Source organism: Sturnira hondurensis, unplaced genomic scaffold (assembly GCF_014824575.4).
Source record: "Sturnira hondurensis isolate 20B ecotype Veracruz unplaced genomic scaffold, ASM1482457v3 Scaffold0020309, whole genome shotgun sequence".
Classification (NCBI taxonomy): Eukaryota; Metazoa; Chordata; class Mammalia; order Chiroptera; family Phyllostomidae; genus Sturnira; species Sturnira hondurensis.
The window spans coordinates 955148-978897 of record NW_028092940.1 but is presented as its reverse complement, the minus strand read 5'-3'; the positions used below and the strand labels follow the sequence as shown (position 1 = coordinate 978897).

The window sequence follows — 23750 nt, the reverse complement described above, 5'->3', positions numbered from 1 at the left end:
CCAGGGACAGTGGCCTCCAGAGCAAGCGCGGAGGCCAGGCTCCAGGCACTCTGGACCGGCCGCCCCGAGGAAGAGGCACCTGGGAAGGAAGTAGAGCTCTGTGGGCGGTCTGGACCCACCCCCGCACACCCAGTGCCCTGGCCTGGCCCCGCAGGTGGGGGCGGGGGGCACGGAGTGGCTTATTTCTTTGTTTTTACTGCTTGGAAGAGAGTTGGAAGCAGGTTGAAATGGGTCGGGGCTGGGGAGGAGACACTCATGACCGAAGTGTCTTCACACGCCCAGTGTTTTACCAAGAACCTTAAAGCTAATTACAGTGAAAGGCGTAGTGGGTCTGGCCGCTTCAACGATGTAGTTTCCTTCATTAACTTACTCTGTGATTGGCTAGTTACTTCGTATTGATTTCTAGGCAGGGGCATAGTATGACATTCTATAGAAACTATACATTCATTTTTATTTGTTTATTGATGGGATGTAAACACTGTTAAAATAACCTTAAACTAAAAACCCACCTTTTTAACCATATTACTGATATTTTAAGAACGTAGTTGTATGTTTTGCCGAAGTCAGTTGAAAACAATGAAATACTAACTTTGTAAACTTAAGTGGAAGGATGGATCTGTTTTATACCATGCACCAAATCGAGTATCTTAGGTTTTATTGTTTTCAGTGGGTCCTTTACTTGGTATCCTTCTGATTCAAATAGTTTTTCTAGTGATGTATAAAGGCTTTCCATACTGTCCCAGCCCCACATCCGAGTGCTCCTTCGCCAGGTTTGTAAAGAGATGTCTCTCCCTCTCGCCCCTGCAGCGATGTGCGTTTTGTAAGCACCTTGGAGCCACTATCAAATGCTGTGAAGAGAAATGTGCCCAGAGGTACCATTACCCTTGCGCTGTGGGGGCCGGCACCTTCCAAGACGTCAGCCGCTTCCTCCTCCTCTGCCCAGAGCACATCGAGCAAGCTCCTGAAAGATGTGAGTTCCCCGCAGACACGCTCCCACCCACTGTGGGAGCGCTCGCTTAACGGGACACATGTCCTGAGTTCCCCAAATGCTATTCTACTTGTAGTAACAGGTCAGTATGATCACATCATCTCATTACTCTGAGGGGTCTTTGCTAGAGGTCCTTGGGGGAAATCTTATCAGCAATGTTATTGAGGTTAAATCCAAAAAGTTATTTCCTCAGAAATTCAAATGTAGTTTATGAGTTTTTCCTTCCTTAGAAAAATGTCAAACCATCCTTGAAAGGTAGAAGCACTCAGGATACGTTGTTTCAGTTTGTACTAGATAGCAGCTGATTGGAAAAGTTAGACAGTGTCCAGTGCCATTCACACTCAAAACCCGCCCCGAGGGGCTTCAGGAGCCGGCTGGCTCGGGGCAGCGGTTTTTCAGCCCCCGTGCAGCGAACTCAGGTCAAACACATGGCGCCTGACTGTGGTCGGGGGCGCTGCCCTCTTTGCCCTTTGACCGCAGCAGGCAGCACTGGCTGTCCAGTGTGAGTGAGTCAAAATTCGCGTAGCTCCTGTTCGTGTAGCGGCTCAGCAACAAATACTTTTGGTGCACCACAGAATTTCAGGGATGGGTCTGTGTGCCAGGAGACGAACGAGGTTGAAAATTGCTGACTCGGAGGTTATGTCGGGGTGTGCATTGTCCATCGGATCGCCAGAGACTTTCTAGACTCTAGGCAGCTGTGCTGGCCTGGCCGGCTGTCCCTGTGGGCCTTGTCGGCGCTGCCACTGGCCTCGTTTGCTGCGGCGAGCCGGGACCGCCCTCGTGCTTTTTCTCTTTCTCTTCCCGGCAGTGTTGTACAGTTAGGCAAATGTGTTTACCTGTTTGATCTTCATGTTCTACAGAAAGCTGTCCCTCCTCCCTCCCTTCACCATTAAATAGAACTCTTCTCCTTTTCTTACTACGGATTTCCAATGAGCACGTGTGCTTTGGGATCTTTTTCCCTAGTAAACTGAGTTTCTGGTCTCATTGTGAAATCCCTGCGATGCTTTGTTTGCTCTTGTTACCCTGGTTGTTAGCTGTACCTGTTTCTCAGCAAGTCAGCAAAGGCTGTCTCCCTGCCTTCTCCATCTCTGTGAAACATAAATCTAGTTACCCCAGGCTTAAACTGAGTTAGATTTCATGATCATTGTTTTTTTTTTTTTTTTTAAGATTTTATTTATTTATTTATTTTTAGAGGGGAAGGAGAGAGGGAGAGAAACATCAATGTATGGTTGCCTTTTATGCGTCCCCTGCTGGTAGTTAGCCTGCAAGGAACTGGCCTGCAACCCAGGCATGTGCCCTGACTGGGAATCGAACCACGATCATCTGGTTTGCAGGCCCGCGCTCAATCCACTGAGCTACGCCAGCCAGGGCTCATGATCATTGTTTTTTATTTTTGTTTAGTATCATAATTTCATCTTCAGTTAAAATTATTTTGTGTCTACATGTGTAATCATATTGCCCCTAATCACTGTACAGACGTGAGTTACAGGTAAGGCAACCTGAAATGGCAGATTGTACTTAGGCTAATAAGGGATTCAGAGTTTTAAACTGTTTTGGATTATACACCAGTGAATCTGGGGGAGGAAGAACACTCATCACAGCTACTTTTTCTTGATTTTGAAGATTTTTATTTATTTATTTTTAGAGAGAGGGGAAGGGTGAGAGAAAGAGAAGGAGAGAAACATTAATGTGTGTTTGCCTCTCAGGTTCCCCCTACTGGGTACCTGGCCTGCAACCCAGGCACCGCCCTGACCAGGGAGTAGAACCGGTGACCTTTTGGTTCATAGGCCAGTGCTCAAGCCTCTGAGCCACACCAGCCAGGGCCATGCACAGCCACTCTTACGGGGGTCATTATGTGAAGGCCTCTTGTGGTGAAACACTTCAGTGGTGCACAGACCGCAGCACCAGTGGTTAGAGGTCATGCCCTGGGGGGTGGGTTGCACTTTGCCAGTGGGATAAGACAGCTGTGTGTGTATTTAGGAATCTGAGTTGTCCTCAGGGGTGTGTGCTTTGTCAGTGTTGGAGCCGAGTAAACGGTGTGTAAACTTCCCTATGGCTCTGTTTCTAGGGTCAGATGCTCTGTTACACCGAGGCAGCACTGCTCCGTGCTGCAGACTGTGTTCTGTTATGTAGGCCCCACCGATCAGTTAGGGATCGTAAATGGCAATGAAGCGTAAGAACGGAGGTGAGGGGCTCATGCAGCGTGAGCACATAGCGAGAGGCTCATGCAGGCAACATGAAATTAAAGGGTAGTCTGAGGTAATGGGTACCAAGCCTTGTCCCCAGGTAGACTTGTGGAGATGCATAAAAAGACATAATAAAACTAAAAACAAGCAAGGAGATTTGGCCATGGAAACATAAGGATAGGCTAACCATGGAGGTAATGGTGAGGCAGATACTCACATACATACGTACTCCTCACCGTAAGCCACAAGTTTGCCCAGAGCTTTCCAGCAGTCAGCACGGAGAGGTGCGTGGTCCGTAGTCGAGTACAGGAACGCACTGGGCACCAAAACAGCGTGCACACCTACACGGCAGGGGAGAGCCATCCCCTAGGAGCTGCCCTGCGCGCGGTGCAGGAAACAGATCCTGCAGGGAGGTTTCTCATAACGGCCCTCAGCGGGAGCCAGGGTGTAAAATCAAAGCCCCACTGAGTAAACTCTGTTTCTTCGTGATCTTGAAGAACATGGTGTAAACACTGTCTTAATATCCAAGGACGTGGGGAATATTGTAGGTAGAATGTGTTGCGATAGTATACAGGATACAGGAGTGTGCGGTAGTCTTCCTAAAGCCTTTCTGGCTGCCCTCCTGTGTGTCAGAGCACGAAGTGCATAACTTTTTGTGTCTTTAACAAGTATGGGTTAAGAGACACTAACCTCTGGATATCGTGTAGTGTTGTACCTCATCTGTATTAATTGCTTTACAAAGAGGTGGTTATTTTAGCTCTTAGCGGAGGTTCAAGCTGTTTGTGTACATTGAATGTAATACTCGGTGCTTCTGCCTAAGTGTAGAGCAGTGTGCTAGAGTGACAGTTAGCTGAGTCAGGACTAAGATGTCTTTTTGTAAAAGTGGATAGACCTAACGAAAACACAGACCTCCTGAGACAGAACTCTCAACAAAGAGAGCATTCGTGAGCCAGGCCAGGACTTTGTGCTGCACACAGTGCCCTGTGTCCTGTGTCACAGGCGAGCGTGGGTCACACTGCCAGCACTCCTTTCACAGGGATGCACGTGTCCAGGAACCATGTCTGGGCAGCCACACGAAACGTCCTCCGGGAGACGTGGTCAGACTTGCCTCCGGAGGTGCGGTTCACCTCTCAGGGAAAGCTGCCCTGCCGAATGCCAGCCTTGCAGGATCAGGGGACAGAACATCCCACGCAGGTGGAGCAGCACTGCCCAGGCCTGAGGGAGGGGCGTGGCAGGGCCGTGGGACAGCCTGTCCTTGTGCCTGCACCCATGCCTGCAGGGTGGGCAGCAGAGACACCCAGGTGAGCCCAGACCGAACGCCCAGGGAGTGCTGTGTACGGTGACCCTCCGCAGGGTGGAAGCGGGCAGTGCTCTCAGGGTGCCCACGTGCACGTGCCCCCCCCCCCCACCATGTCTTTACTGTCGCTGCTCAGCTTCCTCTCTCCGTTTTCAGTCCAGTTCTCAGCTCCACACTTCGTTTCCTGGTTGTCTTGTATCTCCGGACACCCAGTCCTGCTGCTTGTCTGGTGCCCTCGACTCTGCCAGTCCCCTCACCTTCCATTGTTACCTTCCTGCCTGTGCCGTGGGCAACCTCTCTGGATTGCATCCGTGGTTTGCATTTTCTTTCTGGAGCTCCCACGTGCCAGGCCGGTCCCCCTGCTCAGGGCACTGTGGTTGTGGCAGCGTGGATGGCAGGGCTGGCCTGTCGGCTGGAGTGACGCGGCGCTGCTGGAGGGAGCCCCTCCCAAACAGGTGCCGTCTGGCAGTGCCTTGGCGTTCGTTCCCTGCTGTTCCTCTGTATCCGCTCACTCGTTCTGGGTGCCTCCAGACTTCGCTAAGCAGTGGTCTCACCCTCCAGCTCAGCCAAGTGTGAGGGTCCGGGATGAGCTGCCTTCGGATTTAAGCTCATTGTTTTTGTCTTCTCCTCTGTCTTATGTCCAGCTGTCACCCAGGAAGGGGTCGTGTCCACAGCGTTTCCTCCTGCTTCTGCCGCTCTTTCCTTGCTCCCCCTGCATCACGTAGCCTCTCCAGTCCCTGCCTGTGGGGACACTGTCTGCTTAGTGCACGTGCAGACGGCCTCCCCAGTGGGCGGCCTTCCCTAGAGCCAGTGCGGTGAGGAGTCGAGGGCCTGGCCTTTGGAGCTGTGCTGCCCTGGGTCCTGCTGCTGCCCTCTCAGGCCCTCTGCAGCCGTGGTCTCCCACCCCGGTTCCAGTGCCTCTCCCGCCGCTTCAAGGAAAACCTCGCATAGTTGTTTGAGTACCGCTTCAAGCCCCGGATCCCCGGGGTTTGCAGACACACACGTGTGCCTGTGTCCATATACTTCCAGGAGACGCGGCCCTTACGCCAGCCAGTGCTCTCGTCTCCTCGTGCACGCCCTCTGCACGGCCGTGCGTTTCTGCGTATTCCTTCCTCCTGGTGGGGCAGCAGCAGAGCCAGCCCCATTGCTTCACGTGGTCCTGTTTTCCTGGTACTGTTTCCACCTCTCGTGCAGTTGACGTCTTTGGACCCAGTGTGTCACTGGGTGTTTTTCGTTGCTTAGTGAGTTACCAGTGACCCATACTCACGGAACAGCGTGACCGTGTGGCCAGGAAGGGATTGCTGGGAGCTTTTACAGAATGAGGTTGGGGTCTGTGCCACCATTATCTGGCTGCAGAGGGCCTTTGCCCTGGAGGCCAGAGTGGAGCCCCGGAAATGCCCGGGAGCATCAGACGGGCCTTCCACTCCTCTCATAGCCCTGTCTCCAGAGCGTGCAGAGTAGTGCCGTGTCCACGGGTGATCAGTGAGAAGTGTAGAGGTACTGGGCATGTTTCCTGGCTAAGTCTGTGGAGTCTGGACGTGTTTTATGTATGCAGCATGTCTTGGTTTGACCGACCGTGTTTCCTTTGCTTTGCTTGTGGCTGGTGCCACTGAGGCAGGTCGAAGTATTAGCGTAGCGAACTCCAGCAAGTCCCACAGAAGTGCTGCAGACAGTGCCGCTGGCGAATTCCAGCAGAAAGGCGAGCTGAGTGTCGGGTGTTCAGAGTCCAGCATCTGCCCGGTTTCGCAGTGTTCTGAGAGTAGGCAGCTATCCGAGATTAGTCTCTAAATGTCCGAAGCTTGACTGAGTAAATATCGGCAAGCAGTCACTCTGTTATGCCATTTCCACTTTTAAACTAATACCTATCAACCAAAGATCCATTTAGAAGTGATTGTAGAAGCAAGCCACGAGTTTAAATGTGCATGCAGTCAGGCTTTGTCCGTGCGAGGCGGTGAGGGTACAGAGTCCAAAGGGCAAGGTCTCCACCCTTCCTCCGAGGAAGCACCGAGTCGGGTTATAATCAGTTATATGAGGGAGAACCCCAGAGTCCGGAGTTTGTGTATATAAAGTTGGGTGTTCACTCCTCCACGTTCCAGCTTCAGCCACCTTCACGGCACTCTCCATTTCCCCTAGTGCACCCAGCGAGGTGTTTTTCCCACAGCTCAAAATAGGTTTGGTTTTTTTGTTTTTTTGAGTCGAAACAGTTTTAACTTGTTGGTTTTGATACCTTTTAGTGCTTCTGCCATTTTGTGTTTCACCTCTTCCAAAACGTTTCCCTCTGAGGATTTTTTTCATCTGGGCCCCCCAAAATTGCTTGAGGCGAGATTGGGTGAATAGGGTGTGGGATCCTGCTGTTTTTGGTGTAAAACTGCTGAACAGTCAGTGCAGTGTGGGCAGGTACGCCCATCATTACCCTCCATGAAACCGGCAAATGCATTGCAAGAGTCTTCAAAAAAAATTCACTGAGCCTGGAGGCAGCCTCTCACAACAACGCCAGTCGGTGTGCTGATTCAGATGGATTTCTAGGACAGGGGAAGCCTGTCCTACAAGAACCCCTCCCTCTAAAAGATAATTCTGGGTTTTGGGGGGTCCCTAACCCCTCATATAACAGTTCTTTCTAAGCATATGAAGAAAGGAATAGTCAACAGCTACCTTGGTGTTTAAGTGTGGTAATGTTTCCTGTTTGGGGACTGAGTTTGAGCGGAGGTTTGGAACGAGCCAGGGGCATGACCCAGAGCCACAAGGGCACAGGATGTGTGCAAGCACGTGAGCTGGGATACCAGAGAGCTACGTGTGCAGCAGACTGCTCGATGTGACCGGGAAATAGGGGGCGCTCCTGGGAGTCATGGTTTTTTCTTAGTTTTGCCTCACACTAGAAAGTTTTTATTTTTTTCCTTTTCTGTATAAAAGGAAGTATTGGTGAAGTTTTCATCTAAGCAGGGCTGAACAGTGAGAGTCACAGTGTTGAAAAACCAGTCTGGGTGTGCAGGAGGTGATTTGGGGGGGAGGTCGGGCCAGGTACAGGGGTGCCATTCAGGAGGCACTGCAGTGAGACCCAGGCCGGGAGCCAAGGAGGAATCCCCGCCCAAGGTGGGGACAGGTGGGGGGGTGCTGCGGGCGTGTTGGGTCAGGGGACAGTTAAAAGGCCAGCAGCGGTACTAACACTGGTTGAGGAAAGGAGCTTTAGAAAGGTTGCGTGAGTGTCTTCGGAACGTCTGGCTGTTGAGGTCCAGGAAGACTGGGAAGTAATGTGTTGGGTTTCGAAAGGAGCTGGGGCTGCCGCTGTGGACTGAGGTGCTGTGACCACAGAGAGGAGCCCCCAGGGATTAGAGAGGGAGGAACTGCATGCTGCTCACAGGGACACCCGCACTCAGAGGGAGGGAGGCATGAGGCCGGCCCTGGACGACAGGGTGGAGCGGGCAAGGGGAATTGTGGGAGGAATCTGGAGAGAGGCCGGCCTGGAAGCCCGGGAAGGGCTGGGATGTAAATGCTGCCCAGAGCAGGCAAGGGAGGGTCTCCAAAGGAGCCTGGTTCCTCTAGCTGCCGCTGCAGGAAGGGTGTGGGGCCACAGGGGTCCACCTTGGGGCAAGGTCATCCCAGGGCCTGTTTGTGAAGTGCCCTCCAGCCAGAGGTGGGTTTTACCGTTTACAAAGGACTCTGAAATAAATACAGAAAGTCTACACACTGCTCTGCTCTCTGGCCCATGGAACCAGGCTGCTGACTCCAGCATGAGGAGAAGGACTCGCTGGGAGAAGCCTGACTGGGAAGGAGGGAAGAAAGGGCTCACAGCCAGAGAGGACCGACCAGACCTGCAAAACACAAAAGAGTTTACACATGCCTTTGAGGGACAGTCCTAGCGGAATCAGCTCCTCAAACCAGTTAGCTGAGATGCCTAGCCAGCGTCAGATACAGCCATGACTGTCCATCTTACCTAGTTGGTGTGGCTTTAGAAAACATTATTTTCCACATTTTGTAATGTGCATGAATTTAACTGTGTACTTGACAAGACAGTTTATTCTTACAGTTATTTTTTGTTTTAGTGGTAAAAAGACTTAAAATGTGCCATTTCTTTTGATCACATTTAAGGGATAGTTGGTGTTTATAATATGTAAAATGTAATGCTTTTTAACAACTGGCAATTAATAGAAATGACTATCAAACTAGTATTTGAAGTTATTGGGTATGAATATGTAGCTTCCATCTGAAATGTTCTTCACACAATATTTTCTGGTATTAAAAACCTTATTTGACTTAAGTGAAAATTAGTCTGTGCCTAAGGAAGCATCTTAATCTAATTGATATTAACATTTCTTAATTTTGCCTCTTACCTGATTTTGTTAATTTCAAAACACTGAACATCCACAGAAACTGTCTCTTTATATTGCAAACATCTCTCAGTCGGTGTTTTCCTGTTTGCTTCTTTTCAGCAGCAGGCGTCGAGCACTGACTAGGCGTCAGGTTGTCACTGGTTTGAGGGCTGTAAAGGTACCTAAGAACCGCTGTGGTCTCAGGTACGCTAGGCACAGAGGATCGCAGAGCTAGATGATTAAACTTACTGTGATTAAATACATTACCTTGTTTTTATCAAGACGGTATTCGAATTGGATAGCACTTTGGTGTAGATAACTTCAAGTGTCTGAAAGATTTACCGTGCAAGTTCCCTTCAAGTTATTTTTAAACTGTAAAGTCAGAAAAATACTAAATTCTTATACAACAATTTCATTGTTTTACCGTTAATTATAGCAAAGGAAGATGCAAACTGTGCAGTGTGCGACAGCCCGGGAGACCTCTTAGATCAGTTCTTTTGTACTACTTGTGGTCAGCACTATCACGGAATGTGCCTGGACATAGCGGTTACTCCGTTAAAACGTGCAGGGTGGCAATGTCCCGAGTGCAAGGTGTGCCAGAACTGCAAGTAAGTTCTCGTTTCAACTCACAGGTGTGTATTGAGTGCAAGAGAGCCCCGGCTCCTAGGTGCGGAAGGTCTGTGTGATGTGCTGAAGGTCGTTCAGCTGCAGCTGTGTCCATTCCATGGGCTGCATTGGGTCTTAATTGAAGAAACAAATGCTAGCTGTGCATTAACATTTGCATGGCTTTGAAACAAAGTCGGAACCAAAACTAATTTCAATAATTTGAATTCCTCTGGTGGCCTAGAAAGCTAATTTAAATTTGTTAACGATTTTTAAATGAATGGCATTAACAATGTAAAATAAGTATTAGGAAAATAAAGCAGCCCTCTCTGAGGGGGATTGGGGGGATTTAGCAGGAGAGACAGGGCCACCTCCTAGCCGTCAGGGCACCTCGTCCCATCCCTGGAGGGACAGTGCACTAAGGCCGCTGTTTAAAAAAAAAAACCCTTGTCTTTCTAAAGGGCAGTTGCCGCCCTCACCAGATGCCAGTCACTCTGCAGCTGACGAGCACCCCATGGCACGTCCACCCATGTGGTGGGGGGTCTTTTCCTCAGTGTTCTGTTCCATCCTTCGGTCACTTCTCCAGTCTTTTCTGTGTGTTTTTTTCTCATGCTATTAATCAGCATGACAACTAGGGGACCTCACCTGGGTCTGCAGCAGCCTTCAAATTATTTACAAGCTGAGGACTTTGGTGACCAGGAGAAATTACGCCCACCACCTCCATAATCAGTCTGTTTTATTCATAATTCCATTTGCTAACAACCAGCATCAGTATCTCAGAATTACATGGAATAAGTAGGACCATGTGCTGTTACATTTGGGTAAAAATCAAAGAAAACATCAGTAAACACTGATTTCGTACCTTGTATCTTTGCCTAGGTCTTTGGGAGGGAGGGAGGGAGGGCGCATTCTCACTTGAAGAAAGAATGCTTTCCCTGCACTGTCTTTCCACGTAGCTAAAGAGATAAAATATGCAGGATTTTACACCTAGGGTTTGTTAAACTGGAGAAGAAAAGTGGAGACCAATGCACCCGCCTTCCTTTTTACGTCTGTGCCCACCCAGGTTTGCGCAGCGCGGCCTCCCTTGCTCCTGCACTGCCCAGTTTTCCTTCTCCTCCTCGAATTAAGTTCTTAGTCTCTGAGAGTGAGTCTCGAGTAGCCAAGAACCGAGGCAGAGATTTTTTAAAGTACAGTTCTTAATAACTATAAGATGGTTACTGTTAATCTGTTTATTTAGCTCCTAAATATTCCAAGCTCTTCAGCGAGAATGGTATTTAATTCTCACAGTAATCTTTGATAATTGCTCGAACTTTACACCGGAAATGAAGAGAACTCCAGTCTGAGTCACTCAGGAGTCACATAGCTAGAAACCCTGCCGTCTGAATGCAAAGGCAGGGCTGATGCCAGGCCCCAGCCTCCTTTTATGATGACGGTCTCCCCACCTCACTGCGCCCAGATTGGCTCCTTCCCGAGAAACGGCCCTGTGAGACTCCCCGGGGAGGGTTGGAGTCGGTGGTTCTCGCCATAACCTCTCCTTCTCTGCAGGAAGCCCCAAATGAACGAAGCAGGTCCGTTCGCCTTAGCCAGCCTTCAGTGAGGAGAGGTCCTGAGGCGGGCCGCTGGGGACGTGCCAGTCAGGTCCTGCAGGGGTGGCCCCTGTTGTGATCTGCACGCGGACCAGACAGACACTGAGGTGTTATGAGCTGGGCAGGCCCAGGACTGAGTCTTTAGATGATTACTTATGTTACAGACATAAGTTGAAAGATCAGGCATCATTAATGCTATCTTATTTTTTAGACAATCGGGAGAAGATAGCAAGATGCTAGTGTGTGATACGTGTGACAAAGGGTATCATACTTTTTGTCTTCAACCAGTTATGAAATCAGTACCAACCAATGGCTGGAAATGCAAAGTAAGTTGTTTATTTCTTTAAGAAAAATATCGGCATTTGTATGTTTTTATTTTTATTTTTATATAGAGCAGACCAACCGATACCTATGCAAATTTATACATTGCCATCAACTTTAAAATGAACAGCTTTATTGATACGTACTTGATAAACAATAAACTGTACATATTTAAAGTCTATAATTTAATTTCACATGTGTATATACCCTCGTGAAGCCATCACCTTGGAGATAATGAACGTGCACTCATCTCCCCCCCAAGTTTCTGATGCGCACCCCCCCTCCCCCCCGGGTCTCTCCAGCTGCCCCCTGGTCACCGCCCCTTGTCTTCCAGGCGGCCGGCGCTGTCACTGTAGACTAGTTTGCGTTTTCCAGAATTTTGTATAAGTGACATGATACAGTATATATATAGTCTGTTTTTCTTTTTTGTTGTTGTTTTGGCTTTTAAACTAAATTAGTTTGAAAGTCACCCATATTGTTGCTGAGTAGTGGAGAAACCACAATGTGTTTATTGGATCACTTGTTGGTGAACATTTGGGTTTATCGTTTTAGGCTGTTATAAAAGTGATGCTGAATCTGTTAACTAACATGTATGGTATTTCATGGCTTAGTGATTGCTCTCAAGTGATTTATCATTATTCTTCCCAGAAGTCTCTGAAACAGGTAGTATCCCCATATGAGGGTGCTGAAAGACATAAATGTTTAGAATTCATTCAGATAAAACCCAAAGATAAAGTACATTACATTTTGATAGATACACTTCTGGGCGGTTTTACAGTGTTTGTGTGAGCACGTATCGGTATGTATGTCTGTCACGTGTATGAAGTACTTTGAATCATATATGCATATGTACGCAGCGTGCCTCCCCCGTGGGAGTTGGAGTGGCGATCGACTCAGATATGACCTCGACGCTGTTTAAAGTCTCTCTTAGGTTCTGAGAGCTACACAAGGTCTAGAGACACTTCCCATTTCTTTTCCGTTGCTTGAGACACTGATGTCCTTGATGCTCCGTCGTGCATGGCACCGTTGGTCACACATGCCACCTGCAGTCTCATCGTTTCTGGTTGCTGTGATCCGTCTCTCTGCAGCTATTCGTAACTCGTTCTGGCCATTCTTGGAGGCGGTGGCTTTCTCTGCTTCTGTCTGTGTTGGCGTTGGCATCCTTGTGGCCCCGAGGTGTTGGGTGCTGATCGCTGGAGCTTCCGTCTCCTTACCTCTGACCCTGCAGCTTAGCTGGCAGCTCTGCCTGTGCGGAGAGCTAGTTGTAATACCAGGTCAACGGATTTTAAAACAGTGTGTCTGTAGAAGCACAAAATATTTAAATTCTTAAAGTAGAAGGTAAGAATCATTCATTCACCTTTTCACTTCTCACCTGACTGAATAAAACGTGTTTAGTATGTTTCGTATTTACAAAACATACTTATATATACTATGGCTTTTCTCTGAATATTCTTCTGGCTGAATCAGTCTTAAAAGTAGTTCATGTGCTTCCTTATAAATCTATTTAGGTTCACTCATAAGTTCTAGATCAAGAGCCCTTGAGGGCCCAGTGGTTCAGTAAGTCGTCGAACCGAAACTCAGGTTTCCTGCCCTGGAGCCCTCTGTCCCATCCGTTACCTGACCTCGCTGGGCTGTCATCTGCACTGACCAAGTGACTGTGCTCTCCAGTAGCACAGAAGTGTTTCTGGGCCTCACCTTCGTCTCGTGCTGGGATGGAGGTCGTCAGAACCTGGAGACGTGAGAACCCACCACGTCTCCACTGCGCCCATGGCGAGGGTTTTTTAAATGATAATCTTAACTTTATAGAAGAGACACGAAACTGCACAGGTTTCTTTTATCTATAGCAATCACTGGCTTTAAAACTAAGTAGAATTTATAAAGTACATTATTAATTTAATCTAAAAATAGTTATGCCTTGAAACTAAATTACCAGGTGTGGATTGAGTAGAAAGGTATTTTCTCAGGTCCAGCTGAGTGTGTTCGTTTTCCCTTTGGCTTTAGTGGTGTTGATACAGAGAATGCCTTTGCACAGGCATCCGTGTAAAAACAGCACCCACAGTGCGATGGCCCTGTTCTGCCTTCCGGGTGCGGGTAGTCGGGCCCCAGGCACTGGCCGTTGGCCGCCTTGAGCGCTACCTGCGATTGAGTGCCCGGGGCAGCTGGATGAAGCCTCGTGGCACAACTGAAATCTGTAATAGCACCTGGGGTACTGAGCCAATCATTCCTGAAACTCGGAACAGCGGCTTCCCCACGAGTTACTGCGCCCGGTACACGGTGGGCCTGTGGCCAGGTGATGTGGATGGAGGGCGAGCAGTGGGCGCACCCTTGCTGGCCCCTTCTTCCTACCGCGGCTTCCCTGTGTCCGATCCTGCACCTTTCCTACTGTGTCAGGCAGCCCCTGGGACTAACGATGGTAACCACAGACGCCGAATGCAGGCATTACAATCTGCATTGCAGTCAGTACTTTGCAGGTCAGGTAAATTTTATATTAACTATTTCAGGTTAGCATTTTCCTGAAACACTTGCAGTTCCCAAAAACAGCCCGCCGGAGTGCACTTGTGGTCCCCTGCAGCCTCGTGTTCTTGTCCCGTGGGCAGAGAAACGTGCTCCCGGGACCTTTGCCCTAGCCCTGCACTTGACCGCCCAGCCGGACGAGTGTCGGTTTCTTCCCCGCCAGTGGGGTGGCCAGGTGTTCCCGGGTCCGAGGCTCGGGACAGCTCCCAGGCCGAGGCTCCCAGGGCAGCTGGGCTCGGGAGACTGAGACGTCTCGGCAGCTGAGACGGTGCGCGCCCGAAGCTCTTCCCGGAGCTGGAGAAGGGGTGGAGACCCGAGGGAGCGAGCGAGGCACGGGTGCAGGCCAGGGGTGGGGGTCTTTCGTCCTCGGTGGGGGTGGGGGCGATCCTGGCTGGGAGGGCGGGGTCCCGGGCTGGGGTGGGAGGTGGTGCAGGGAGAGCCGAACACCTGCGCCCCGCCCCTGCGCCAGGTGAGGGTCGGCGCCTGGACCTGGCGGCGCCTCGCCGGCCTTTGGGGCGGTGCGCTCGGCGGCCGGAGGGTGGAGACTGGTGGGGAGGGGTCTCCGACGGGTAACTGCCCTCAGGTGTGGCCTCCTTGGAGGAAGGGGAGGCGTGCTGAGGGTCGGAGCGGTGGCCGCCCGCCGGCGTTCGGATCCCTGGGCGCCGGCGAGCCCGGTTGACCAGGCTGGCTTTCTCCGGGCCGGATAATCCGGCCGCGGAAAACCGGCGGTGGGACCAGCGGGTGCGTTCGAGCTCGGCCGCCGCCTCGTGCGCCTGCTTGCCGGCTCACTTTTCTGAAACAGGAAGTTGAACTGTAATTTGTTTTCGTCGCTTTTCTAAGGTAAAGGATATTTTCAAGACTATAAATTTACCTTTGATTATAGTTTTGGCTGTCCCCAAGTGTGTTATGTTTTTTACTTTATCTGTATTTACGTACATTTGGGCTGATATCTTTATATTATCTTAGGTTGTGCTTAAACATGTTAATTCCTGCTTTAACTTTATTTATTTGTTAATTATAGTTAATCAGGTAGTTTAACCAGTGTGTTTCTTTTTTTGCAAGTATTTTGATTATTGAAATAGTGACTTTTTAAAGTTTAGTATTTGTGCTTTTAATTTCATTTTGTTAAAATTCTTGTTTTCTGACCAGCTGATTCAACGGCCTGTAAGTAGGTGGGTAAAATTGACTATACTTTTTAATATCGATTTCTCCTTGTATTTTACTTTTTTTGGACACTTATTTTGTGGCTGTTAATGAGCAAGTAGGTGAGGCCAGTGTTGATACATATATTGTGCTTTTTATCAACGTAGAACTCCCTTTATGTTCTGCTTTGCTTGACAATATGGCCACAGGGGGCCATATTTAACTTACCAGGTGAATTGATCTTTTCACACCTGTTTTTGTAAATTTTGGATCCTTCCGTTGTAATTTTAAATGTATCTTTTGAAAGGTTTAACCGTTTGAGATTAATGGTTGCGACCGAAATGCTTGGCTATATTGAGACAAACTAGTTGTTTTTTTTTCCAGTCTCCCTGTTTTTCCGTTCCTTTTTTCCTTCAGTGATTTGCAATTCAGAATCTTATTTTATGAATGTTGTTATAATTATTGAAAGTAGCATTTCTTCTCTCATTTCCCACTGAAAATGTAAAAATGAGAAACATTTCTTTCTCCTCTCCTTGTCTTGATTGAGTTAACCCAGACTACAAACCTTGCCATTTTTTCTCAGCAGAGAAAAAAGAAAAAATATGTTTCCTCTGTGAATTCTGGTTGCATTTCCCCCCCCAGTCTTTGTGTCCTGGCTGTTTTCCTCTAGAAACAGATACTGTTGCCTTCCCACCGCCATGAGAACGGGTTCTGCTGTGGCGCTGGTGTCGCGCCTTTTTCTTTTCTCAGCTCTGCAAACTGTTGGACCCGTGGAATGGTCTAGGGAAGTGTTGGTTATCTTTGCCTTTAAAAGAACTCACACAGGTTGTTTACAACCTCTTTCATACTGTTTGGTAACAGCTAAGGTAATTTTGCTCCCTGTTCCGATTCATTGCCTTCTCTGTCCTGTTTTTCATTGTCTTGGAAAATGTCTTCAGAACTCCAGGGTCACTTCCCAAGGTTGTTCCCCGACTCCCCTCCATCCTGCTCCCTGTTCCAGTTCGCCGCTCTCATCCCCGCTACAGAGTCGTGAGTCCTCCTGCGAAGAGTCAGAGTCACGTGGGTTAGTTGTGTGCACGCTTTTTACTTTCCTTCTCTGGAGGAGGGACAGTGTGGGTAAGGGAAGGTGGTGGCGTCAAACCTCAGCGCCCCAGTCACCGAGTGCAGGATCCGTGGCAGTTATTTGACTTTCTGAGCCATTTCTCCTCGTGTGGAGGATGTTCCCAGTCCTCGGCTCACAGGGGTGTTGGGTTTAGGGAGATGGTGCCAACTGAGAGTCCCCAGGTAACCAAAATGGTCGGCACGGGCTCTCCGTGGAGGCTCATCCTCCAAGCTGGCTGGGGCGTTGTCCTCTTCCCCCGCTCTTCAGCCCTTCCACACATCTCTGCAGCCCTTGCTCATCGTTGGCTCGTTTTTCAGACGGTGGAAGGCCCCGTGCGTGTCCAGCCCAGGTGGAGGACGGGCCTGGTGAGGCCGCTCGGGGCAGCGCCGGCCGCCTTTCCAGGGGCTTGGCCGCAGGCCAGTCGGTGCCGGGCAGGCTTCTTCCCCTGCCTCTCTCTCTGGGAACGCTTCTGTTGGTGGTCCGTTAGGCATTTCAAAAAACTTTTATCTGAGAATAACTTCAGTCTTCAAAATTGGGAAGAATAAAACTACCCACGTGCCATTTATTCAGTACCTAGAGTCACCTGTTGTTGGGATGGCATTGTCGTCACCCTGTCCTTTGTTCCTGCCGCCTCCTTCCCTTCCCCTCCTGTGTGTTTTGGGCTGGAGCCATGTGAGGGGAAGTCACGTGCACTGTGCTCCCTTTACCCCTGAACACGTAAGTGTGTGTTTCCTAATCAAACAGGGATTCTTACGTCGTCATAGGACTGTTACCTGTTTCACACCTTTCCGTCGGTCCATTGGGCTGGCCAAAAAGCCTTTTACATTTTTTCCATAAAATAAGACATTTCCATTTCTACCAATAACTTTATTGGGTTGGCTGTTTGGAGCATTCGGCTGTCTCCCGTTCGGTGGGGCAAGGCCAGGGTGCGGCTAAGCATCTGGTGCATGAGACGGCCCCACTGCAAATATTTGACCAAAATGTCAATAGTGCAGGAAACTTCACAAACCACATTTGACACACTCGATCAATCAGAGCGCCTTCTCCATATACCGCACACATCTTTTGTGTGTGTATTTCCAGTTTTGTTTTTATCTTTCTTGTAATACTAAAGTATATTACACAGTAAGTGTGTATGTTCTTCCGTCTTCAGTATTAAAATGGCTGCACAAAAATTCACCGTTTTTGATAAGTTGGGTTTTTATGCATGCTAATATGAACGCTGTCACAATACAGTCGTAACAGTTGTTTCAAATGAAGTTTAAGACCACTGAGCACTGCTGGAGCTATCGCGTGGAACAGAGCAAACGGGACTTTGTGGCTAACCCAGCAGTATTTTCATCCAGCCTCCACCCGCATTTCGGCTTTGCCACTTGGTGTGAGGTCCCATGAAGCATCTTCTCCCTTCCCGGGCAGAGCCCAAAATCTGGTCTAGGGTGGGCCTTCTCTTTAGTTGTTGTGTCTCTTTGGACCCCTCGAACCCGGAAAGTTCCCTGAGCTGGTGTCTTTTTGATTCCAACGTTTGAAGAACAGTTTTCCTCCACACACCTGTTCTTGTTCCTCCGAATGGAACTTAGGTTATTTGGTCTTTTTCTGGTGGTTTCTCATCATTATGGAGAGTCCCACATTCCTGGCCAGAATCCCCCCAAGTGATGAGTGCCCTTCTCAGGTGCTGCTGCCCTCAGGTGGCCCAGCCAGGTGGGCCCTGTGCTCACCTCCCCTCACAGGTGATGGCCGTTCCGACCACGTGGCCTCGTGCGCACACCTTGTTCCTCCTCCGAATTTCTGCCAAGGCTTTAGGACCCACAGGCTTTACCTGTGAGCTGCAAGATAATTCATTGCTGTAGCTAATTTGTTTTGTGCTCAGATGGGCCCATATTTCTCTGAGGCGGCCTCTTCAGGCTGGCTCCTAGACCCTTGTGACCTGCCCTCGCCCCTTATTGAAGCACCTCCTCCCATTTGGGCTCACCCTCCTACCCCCACCCTCTCCTGAAGCCCTGGAGTCGGTCCTGTCTTCTAGGCCAGGGGCCTTTCTTGGAGAATGGCATTCGGTTTGCTCTTGGCTAAGAGCTGTTTGCTACTTTGCCCTTTCAGCAGATGGGTGGGAAATATGAGTGTGTGTGTGCACTTTCATATACATGTGTACAAGTACATGTACACACGCAATATGCATGCACTCGACATCATTCATACGTAATGAATTTACACCGATACCTCTAGTTCTGCCCCCTCCCATTACGGTCCCCGCCCTCCCGGGTCCCGGCTTGCTTGTCCTTCCCAAGTCATAGTCCCAACCCCAGCAATGCTCACATCGATTCAGCCGCTCAACAGGGCGAACAGGCCTTCGTTTTGCTCCCAGGGAAGATTATATTCCACTTTTAAAAACATATAGGATACTAACACGCTGTAAAGTCAAAGTTACATAAAAAGTTCTATGCGAAATTGTCGTTTTCTCCATCTTGAATCCCACTCTGTTTTACTCTGCTAGGTAACTAATTTGCTTTCTGGTTTGTCTGTACAGTGGTTTTTGGGTTTTTTGTGTGTTTTTCTTTTGTAATGATAAGCAGATGCATTATTTTGTCTTTACACTGAAGGTAGCATATTACATATGCTCTTTTGCAATTGCCTTTTTCACTTAAAAAACCCACAAGTCGCTTGATATCAGTTTATAGGGGTTTCTCTCCTCCTTCCCCTCCCGCTGTCTTATCTGCACCGTAGTTTATTTACCCAGTCGCCAAAGCTGGGAGGTTGAGGTAGTTTACGGTGTTTTGCATCACAAACGATTCTTGAGTTGGTAACTTAATGCAGGGGGGTTTTCCAACTGGGGAGGGAGGGTGTCTGTGACAAATTTCTAGGAGTGGGCTTACTGGCTGCGGCAAATGCACTTAGATCAATATAGGGTCGCATCCCTCTCCAGAGGCTGGTGGCAGTTCACAGGGCCACCAGGAGAGGGACAGATGAGAGAACCTCTTTTCCTGTATCCTTGTCCACAGAATGTCATGCTCAGCTTTTGAATTTTTGCCTATTTTATGGCAAAAAATGATACACCAGTGTAGTTTAGTTTTCATTTCTCTGTTGAGTGAGGTTGGTCATTTTTTATATGCATAAGGATAATTTTGACCTTCTTTTATGAGTTGTCTTCTCATGTGTGAAATTCATGTTATTCTTGAAGATTTTGATTTTTAACTTCCAATTTAAAGGTTCTTTATATGCAGAGCCTGGCACAAATAACGCCTCTTTTTATTACAAAATTATAAGCATGTATCTAACATCACACACACACCCTTCGACATTTTAGGTGAAATGTTCAAATTAAAATGGTAAATCATCACACCCACATTATTACCCTACCACCACACTGCAGCAGGCCTCACTTCTGCCGGCCCCTGTACATTGGGGATCTTAGGCCTTTGTCTGTATTATATCATGCATATGTTCTCCTCCACTTAGAAATTTTTTAAATTTTGCTTATGTTATTTTTTTTGCCACACGAAGATTTATTTTTGTGTAGGCAGATTGGTCTGTCTTCTGTTACATCTGGATTTTTGAGTTGAAACTGCCTTTCCCCTGCATTGAGGTCATCGAGCAGTTCGTTCTTCCGTTTGGCTTCTCGTCACGTCTGTTTGTCTGTCTAACCTGTAGCTCTGGTTCCTTTGGACATGCCGCTTCTCCGTGCGGTGCCCTGTCTGTCTCCAGTCTGGGCCCCACCACCCCTCACCCCCGCTGCCAGCAGCCCGCAGCCAGGCACTCTGAAGGCTCTCTTTGCCCCACCCACTGGAGGGTCCAGTCGGGAGTTTCAGAGTTGGTTAGGGTTGTTCCTGGGATTCCTTGGGTGTGCTCACGCTCTGTCTCTCTTGTCGGCGAACCAAGACCAGCCTGGTCCAGTCCCAGGGGCTTTGTGGTGCGGGGTGCTGTGGGTCCCCTGGGGAGCTTTTCCGCTTCACATTTTTCCTGCTGTTCTTGTGTGTATCTGACTCCATCAAAAACCTCACTTACATTTTTATTGGGATCACTTTAAATTTACCAGTTGACATCTTAAAGATACTATAGCATATGAAGAACAAGGTATGTCATTGCATTTGTTCAAGTCTGGTTCAGTGTCTTCTAAGAGTACATTGTTAATTTTCTTTGTATAGGGTTTAGATGTTTAAGTTCATTTTTAAATATTGTGTCTATTTTGTTGCTGTTATAAATGGAATTTTCTCATTTATTATACTTTTTAACTAGTTACTGTGTGCATTTTATTCACTTTTCATTGCTTGTTTTATATCTTTCTACTTTGTTAAATTCTTTTATTGACTTTATGGTCGGTTCTCTAGGATTTTGCACAGGTACTATCTTGACATCTACAAATAGAGTTTTGTTTCTTTTCTTACTCTACTGCCTCTGTTGTTTTTTTTTTTCTTGTTTCAGTGTGCACATGGGTTTTAGAACCTCGTCCAATAGTACAGTGGACAGAGCGGGCTTCCTTGCTTTGTTCCTGACCTCTGTGGGAATTACCCAGGGTCCCCCAGTCAGGGAAGTGTTGGCTTTAGCGTTGAGATGTGTGTTTAATCACATTCAGGAAATACCCATCCACTTTTATTTTTTCAAGTTTGTTTTTAAGTGAGAATGGGCTTTGACTTTTTTTTCAGCGTGTGTTGAAAGGATTCACTCTCCTCCAACGTAAGAATGTGTTGAATTTTATAGATAGGTTTTTCTGATATTTAACCATCCTTGCATTTCTTGCATAAACTCCACTTGGATGTGGCTTATTATTTTCCTAATTTGCTATCTGAGTCTTTACATCACAGGCGGCAAACACAAGGCCGGCGGCCAGAACCCGGCCCTCCACTGTGTTCTGTCGGCCCGGCACCTTGTTTCTACCCAGTGCCAACGCCAGCTCTTGCTTAAGTGTTGAGGAGCAGTTACATTTATGCAGTCCTAAAATCACATTTGGGCCTTTGAAGGCAACTGAGAGGCTGATGTGACCCCCGGTGAAAATGAGTTTGACACCCCTGCTATACATAGTATGATTCAGGATTTTTGCATGAATATTAGTACATTTATATTGTATCTGGAAGACATCAGAAGATGTATCGCTCATGCTAGTTTCTTGTTTTCTGCTTGCGAGTTTTTTCATATCAATGCAGCAGCTCAAAACAATGCCGTTCCATTGGTTGGTGTGTTAGACCGGAGAGTCGGGATGGGCAACCTACCCGTCTGGTGCTGGGACTGGAAGGATTCCAGGGCGGGCTGGGTCACGGGCACAGGAGAGGGTGTGGCCGCTGCAGGCCGGTGGGCGCCGTGTGCTTCCTGAAAAGCTCTGTTAGTAGACCACCGGGTACCATTCCTACTGACTGCTGACAGTGGAGAAGCTGTCTGGGAGTTGACCTGGAGTGATTATTTTCACAGTTTCACGCACCCAAGTCCCATGGAGGGGTTGGCGATACCTCTTCATTGCGAGTTGCCTGGGGCGCGTGCTCTGGGCCGCCCTCCACGGAGTGCTGGCTGCAGCGGGGGTTGGGGAGCCGCGCTCCACACGCGTTACTTCCTGATTCCAAACTGTTTCTTTTTCAAGTTTTGGTAGTTGCTGTGTACCTCGTCTTTACCCGCCCTGTTTGTGTTTCCTCGGATGGCTCTGTCCCCTATTTACATTTTCCTGGAGGTTTCAGTGCAAATTGAGTGATGTTTTATCAAATGTTCAAAACAAATTACTTTTTGAAAAAGATATATGCTAAATTAGCCTCACAAGCATTAAAGCTTAGTGCACGATATACAGATGTTTTGTTGATTTCTGAAAGGTTTACCCCAGAACTGCAGTACAGATGCATGACAAATGGTTTTGTCTCCATCTCTCCTGGTGTTTAGAACTGCAGGGTCTGTGTCGAGTGCGGCACACGGTCTAGTTCTCAGTGGCACCACAACTGCCTGGTGTGTGACAGTTGTCACCGGCAGCAGGATAACTTATGCCCTCTCTGTGGGAAGTGCTGCGGTCCAGAGTTGCAGGAAGACATGCGGCACTGTAACGTGTGCAAAAGGTAAGGGGACCCCGGTCCAGCCGAGGTGTCCCATCTGCCCCGTGTCTCTGCCTCGTTCCCTGCTGTGTCCCCAGGTGCTCCGGGCTCCGCCACCCCAGAGTCCCTGTGCATGCTGGGTGCTACCCTAGGTCCTGCCCTAGGTGGAATGACGTTCTGTTTTCCTGCATCCAGAAGGCGAAAGGAAGGGAATGGGCAAAGGATAAGGCCAGAAGGGAGCTGGGGGGGGGGGGGTGTTAAACAGGAAGTAGTTTGACACTCTGGAAGTAGAAGTCTGTCAGCAGCTTCAGTGACATTCGGAGACACTGGTCCCTCCCGAGGACTTGGTAGGGCATCCTGGTAGCCCTTCTCCTGGCTGTGGTCCTCATCCCCCCTTCAGCAGGGTTTCACTGTCCTCTCTCTGCCCTGTGTTGTGAGCTTAGTTTTATGTTGGACATTTTACTGAAAAATATTTCTCACTGCAGGTGGGTTCACCCAGAGTGTGACAGGCCGGCAGATCACGACCTGGACTCCCAGTTCAGAGAAGAGTACATCTGCACGTACTGCAGGCACTTGGCTGCTGAGATCGGGCTGCCGCCGGGCGAGGGTGAGGAGGAGGTGGCCGACGTCCCTGCAGGTACACTTGCTGCCGGCCAGGCACCCGTGTGCCGCTCAGGCAGCAACAGCCTTTAGAGGTGCACACAGCCCTGGCCACTGGGTGCCGCCCGCTCACACCTGACTCAGCCTCCTTACAACCGCTGTCCTGGTGTGGGAGTTTGAGGACCAGTGTGCACTTCAGAATCTGGGTGATTTCGCTCTAAACACATTTTAGATTTATAGGGTCATTTTTAAACGTCAGTCTTCACCTCTAGAGCCCCAGAGGCGCTTGGCTCTCTCTAGCAGTGTGCTGTCTGTTGGGGACGTGGCAGCAGGAGTCTTGGATGGTAAAGAAACCGACCTTCGGGCCAGGTTGTTGCTCACTGTCATCGGCACGAGCAGCAGTTTCTGTGGAAGGCCCAGTGGTGCTGTCCACTAGGGGATTGCGTGGGCCCCCTGCGGCACCCGCACTCTACTTGCAGGGTGCTGTCGGCATGCACTTGTGGGAGTCCTCCTTAGCAGTAACACCACTCACCTTTTAGCTCATTGCACTTCCCATGTTTGGGGTTTTTTTTTTAAGATTTCTTTATTTATTTATCTTTAGAGAGGAAGGGAAGGAGAGGAGGAGAGAAATATCAATGTATGGTTGCCTCTCGTGTGTCCCCTGCTGGGAACTGGCCTGCAACCCAGGCATGTGCCCTGACTGGGAATTGAAACGCGATCGTGTGGTTCGCAGGCCCATGCTCAATCCATTGAGCTACACCAGCCAGGGCTCCTGTGTTTTTTATAGTGTAAATTATACTAGGTGCAAAACAGGAAAATGCAATCAATTTATGGCATTTTCAGAGATAATTTACTGAAGCAGAGTAGTGACTGTTGACTTAGTGAACCGGAATGTGGAAACTCCTTCTGAGCTAAACAGTAAATACGTTTCTGTTAAGATTATAACAACGAGATGGAAGTTGAAGACCCTGAACACCGTGTGTTGTTCCTGGAGGAAGCAGTTGTAAAGGATGCCCATGCTCAGGAGTCTGCAGCTGGAATTGTTCCAGATGGTGAGGATGTTTTCTGTGGTGGATATAGTCTGTTTTCGGGGGTGGGGGTGGGGAG

At 48.8% G+C, this 23750-nt stretch overlaps 1 protein-coding gene across 15 annotated transcripts in view; it reads left to right on the top strand.

Moving 5' to 3' along the window:
- The window catches only part of KMT2C (lysine methyltransferase 2C), a 163599-nt gene that overhangs the window by 53615 nt on the left and 86234 nt on the right, over positions 1 to 23750 (top strand). For all 15 annotated transcript variants that reach the window (XR_005064086.1, XM_037029526.1, XM_037029514.1 and 12 more), the window contains exons 6-11: positions 808 to 970; positions 9215 to 9386; positions 11179 to 11293; positions 21898 to 22067; positions 22529 to 22680; positions 23582 to 23695. Coding sequence is in view for 14 of the 15 variants with exons in the window: in XM_037029526.1 (XP_036885421.1) it covers positions 808 to 970; positions 9215 to 9386; positions 11179 to 11293; positions 21898 to 22067; positions 22529 to 22680; positions 23582 to 23695 (886 nt within the window). In the remaining variant the exon portion in view is untranslated. The remainder of the gene's footprint in view (positions 1 to 807; positions 971 to 9214; positions 9387 to 11178; positions 11294 to 21897; positions 22068 to 22528; positions 22681 to 23581; positions 23696 to 23750) is intronic.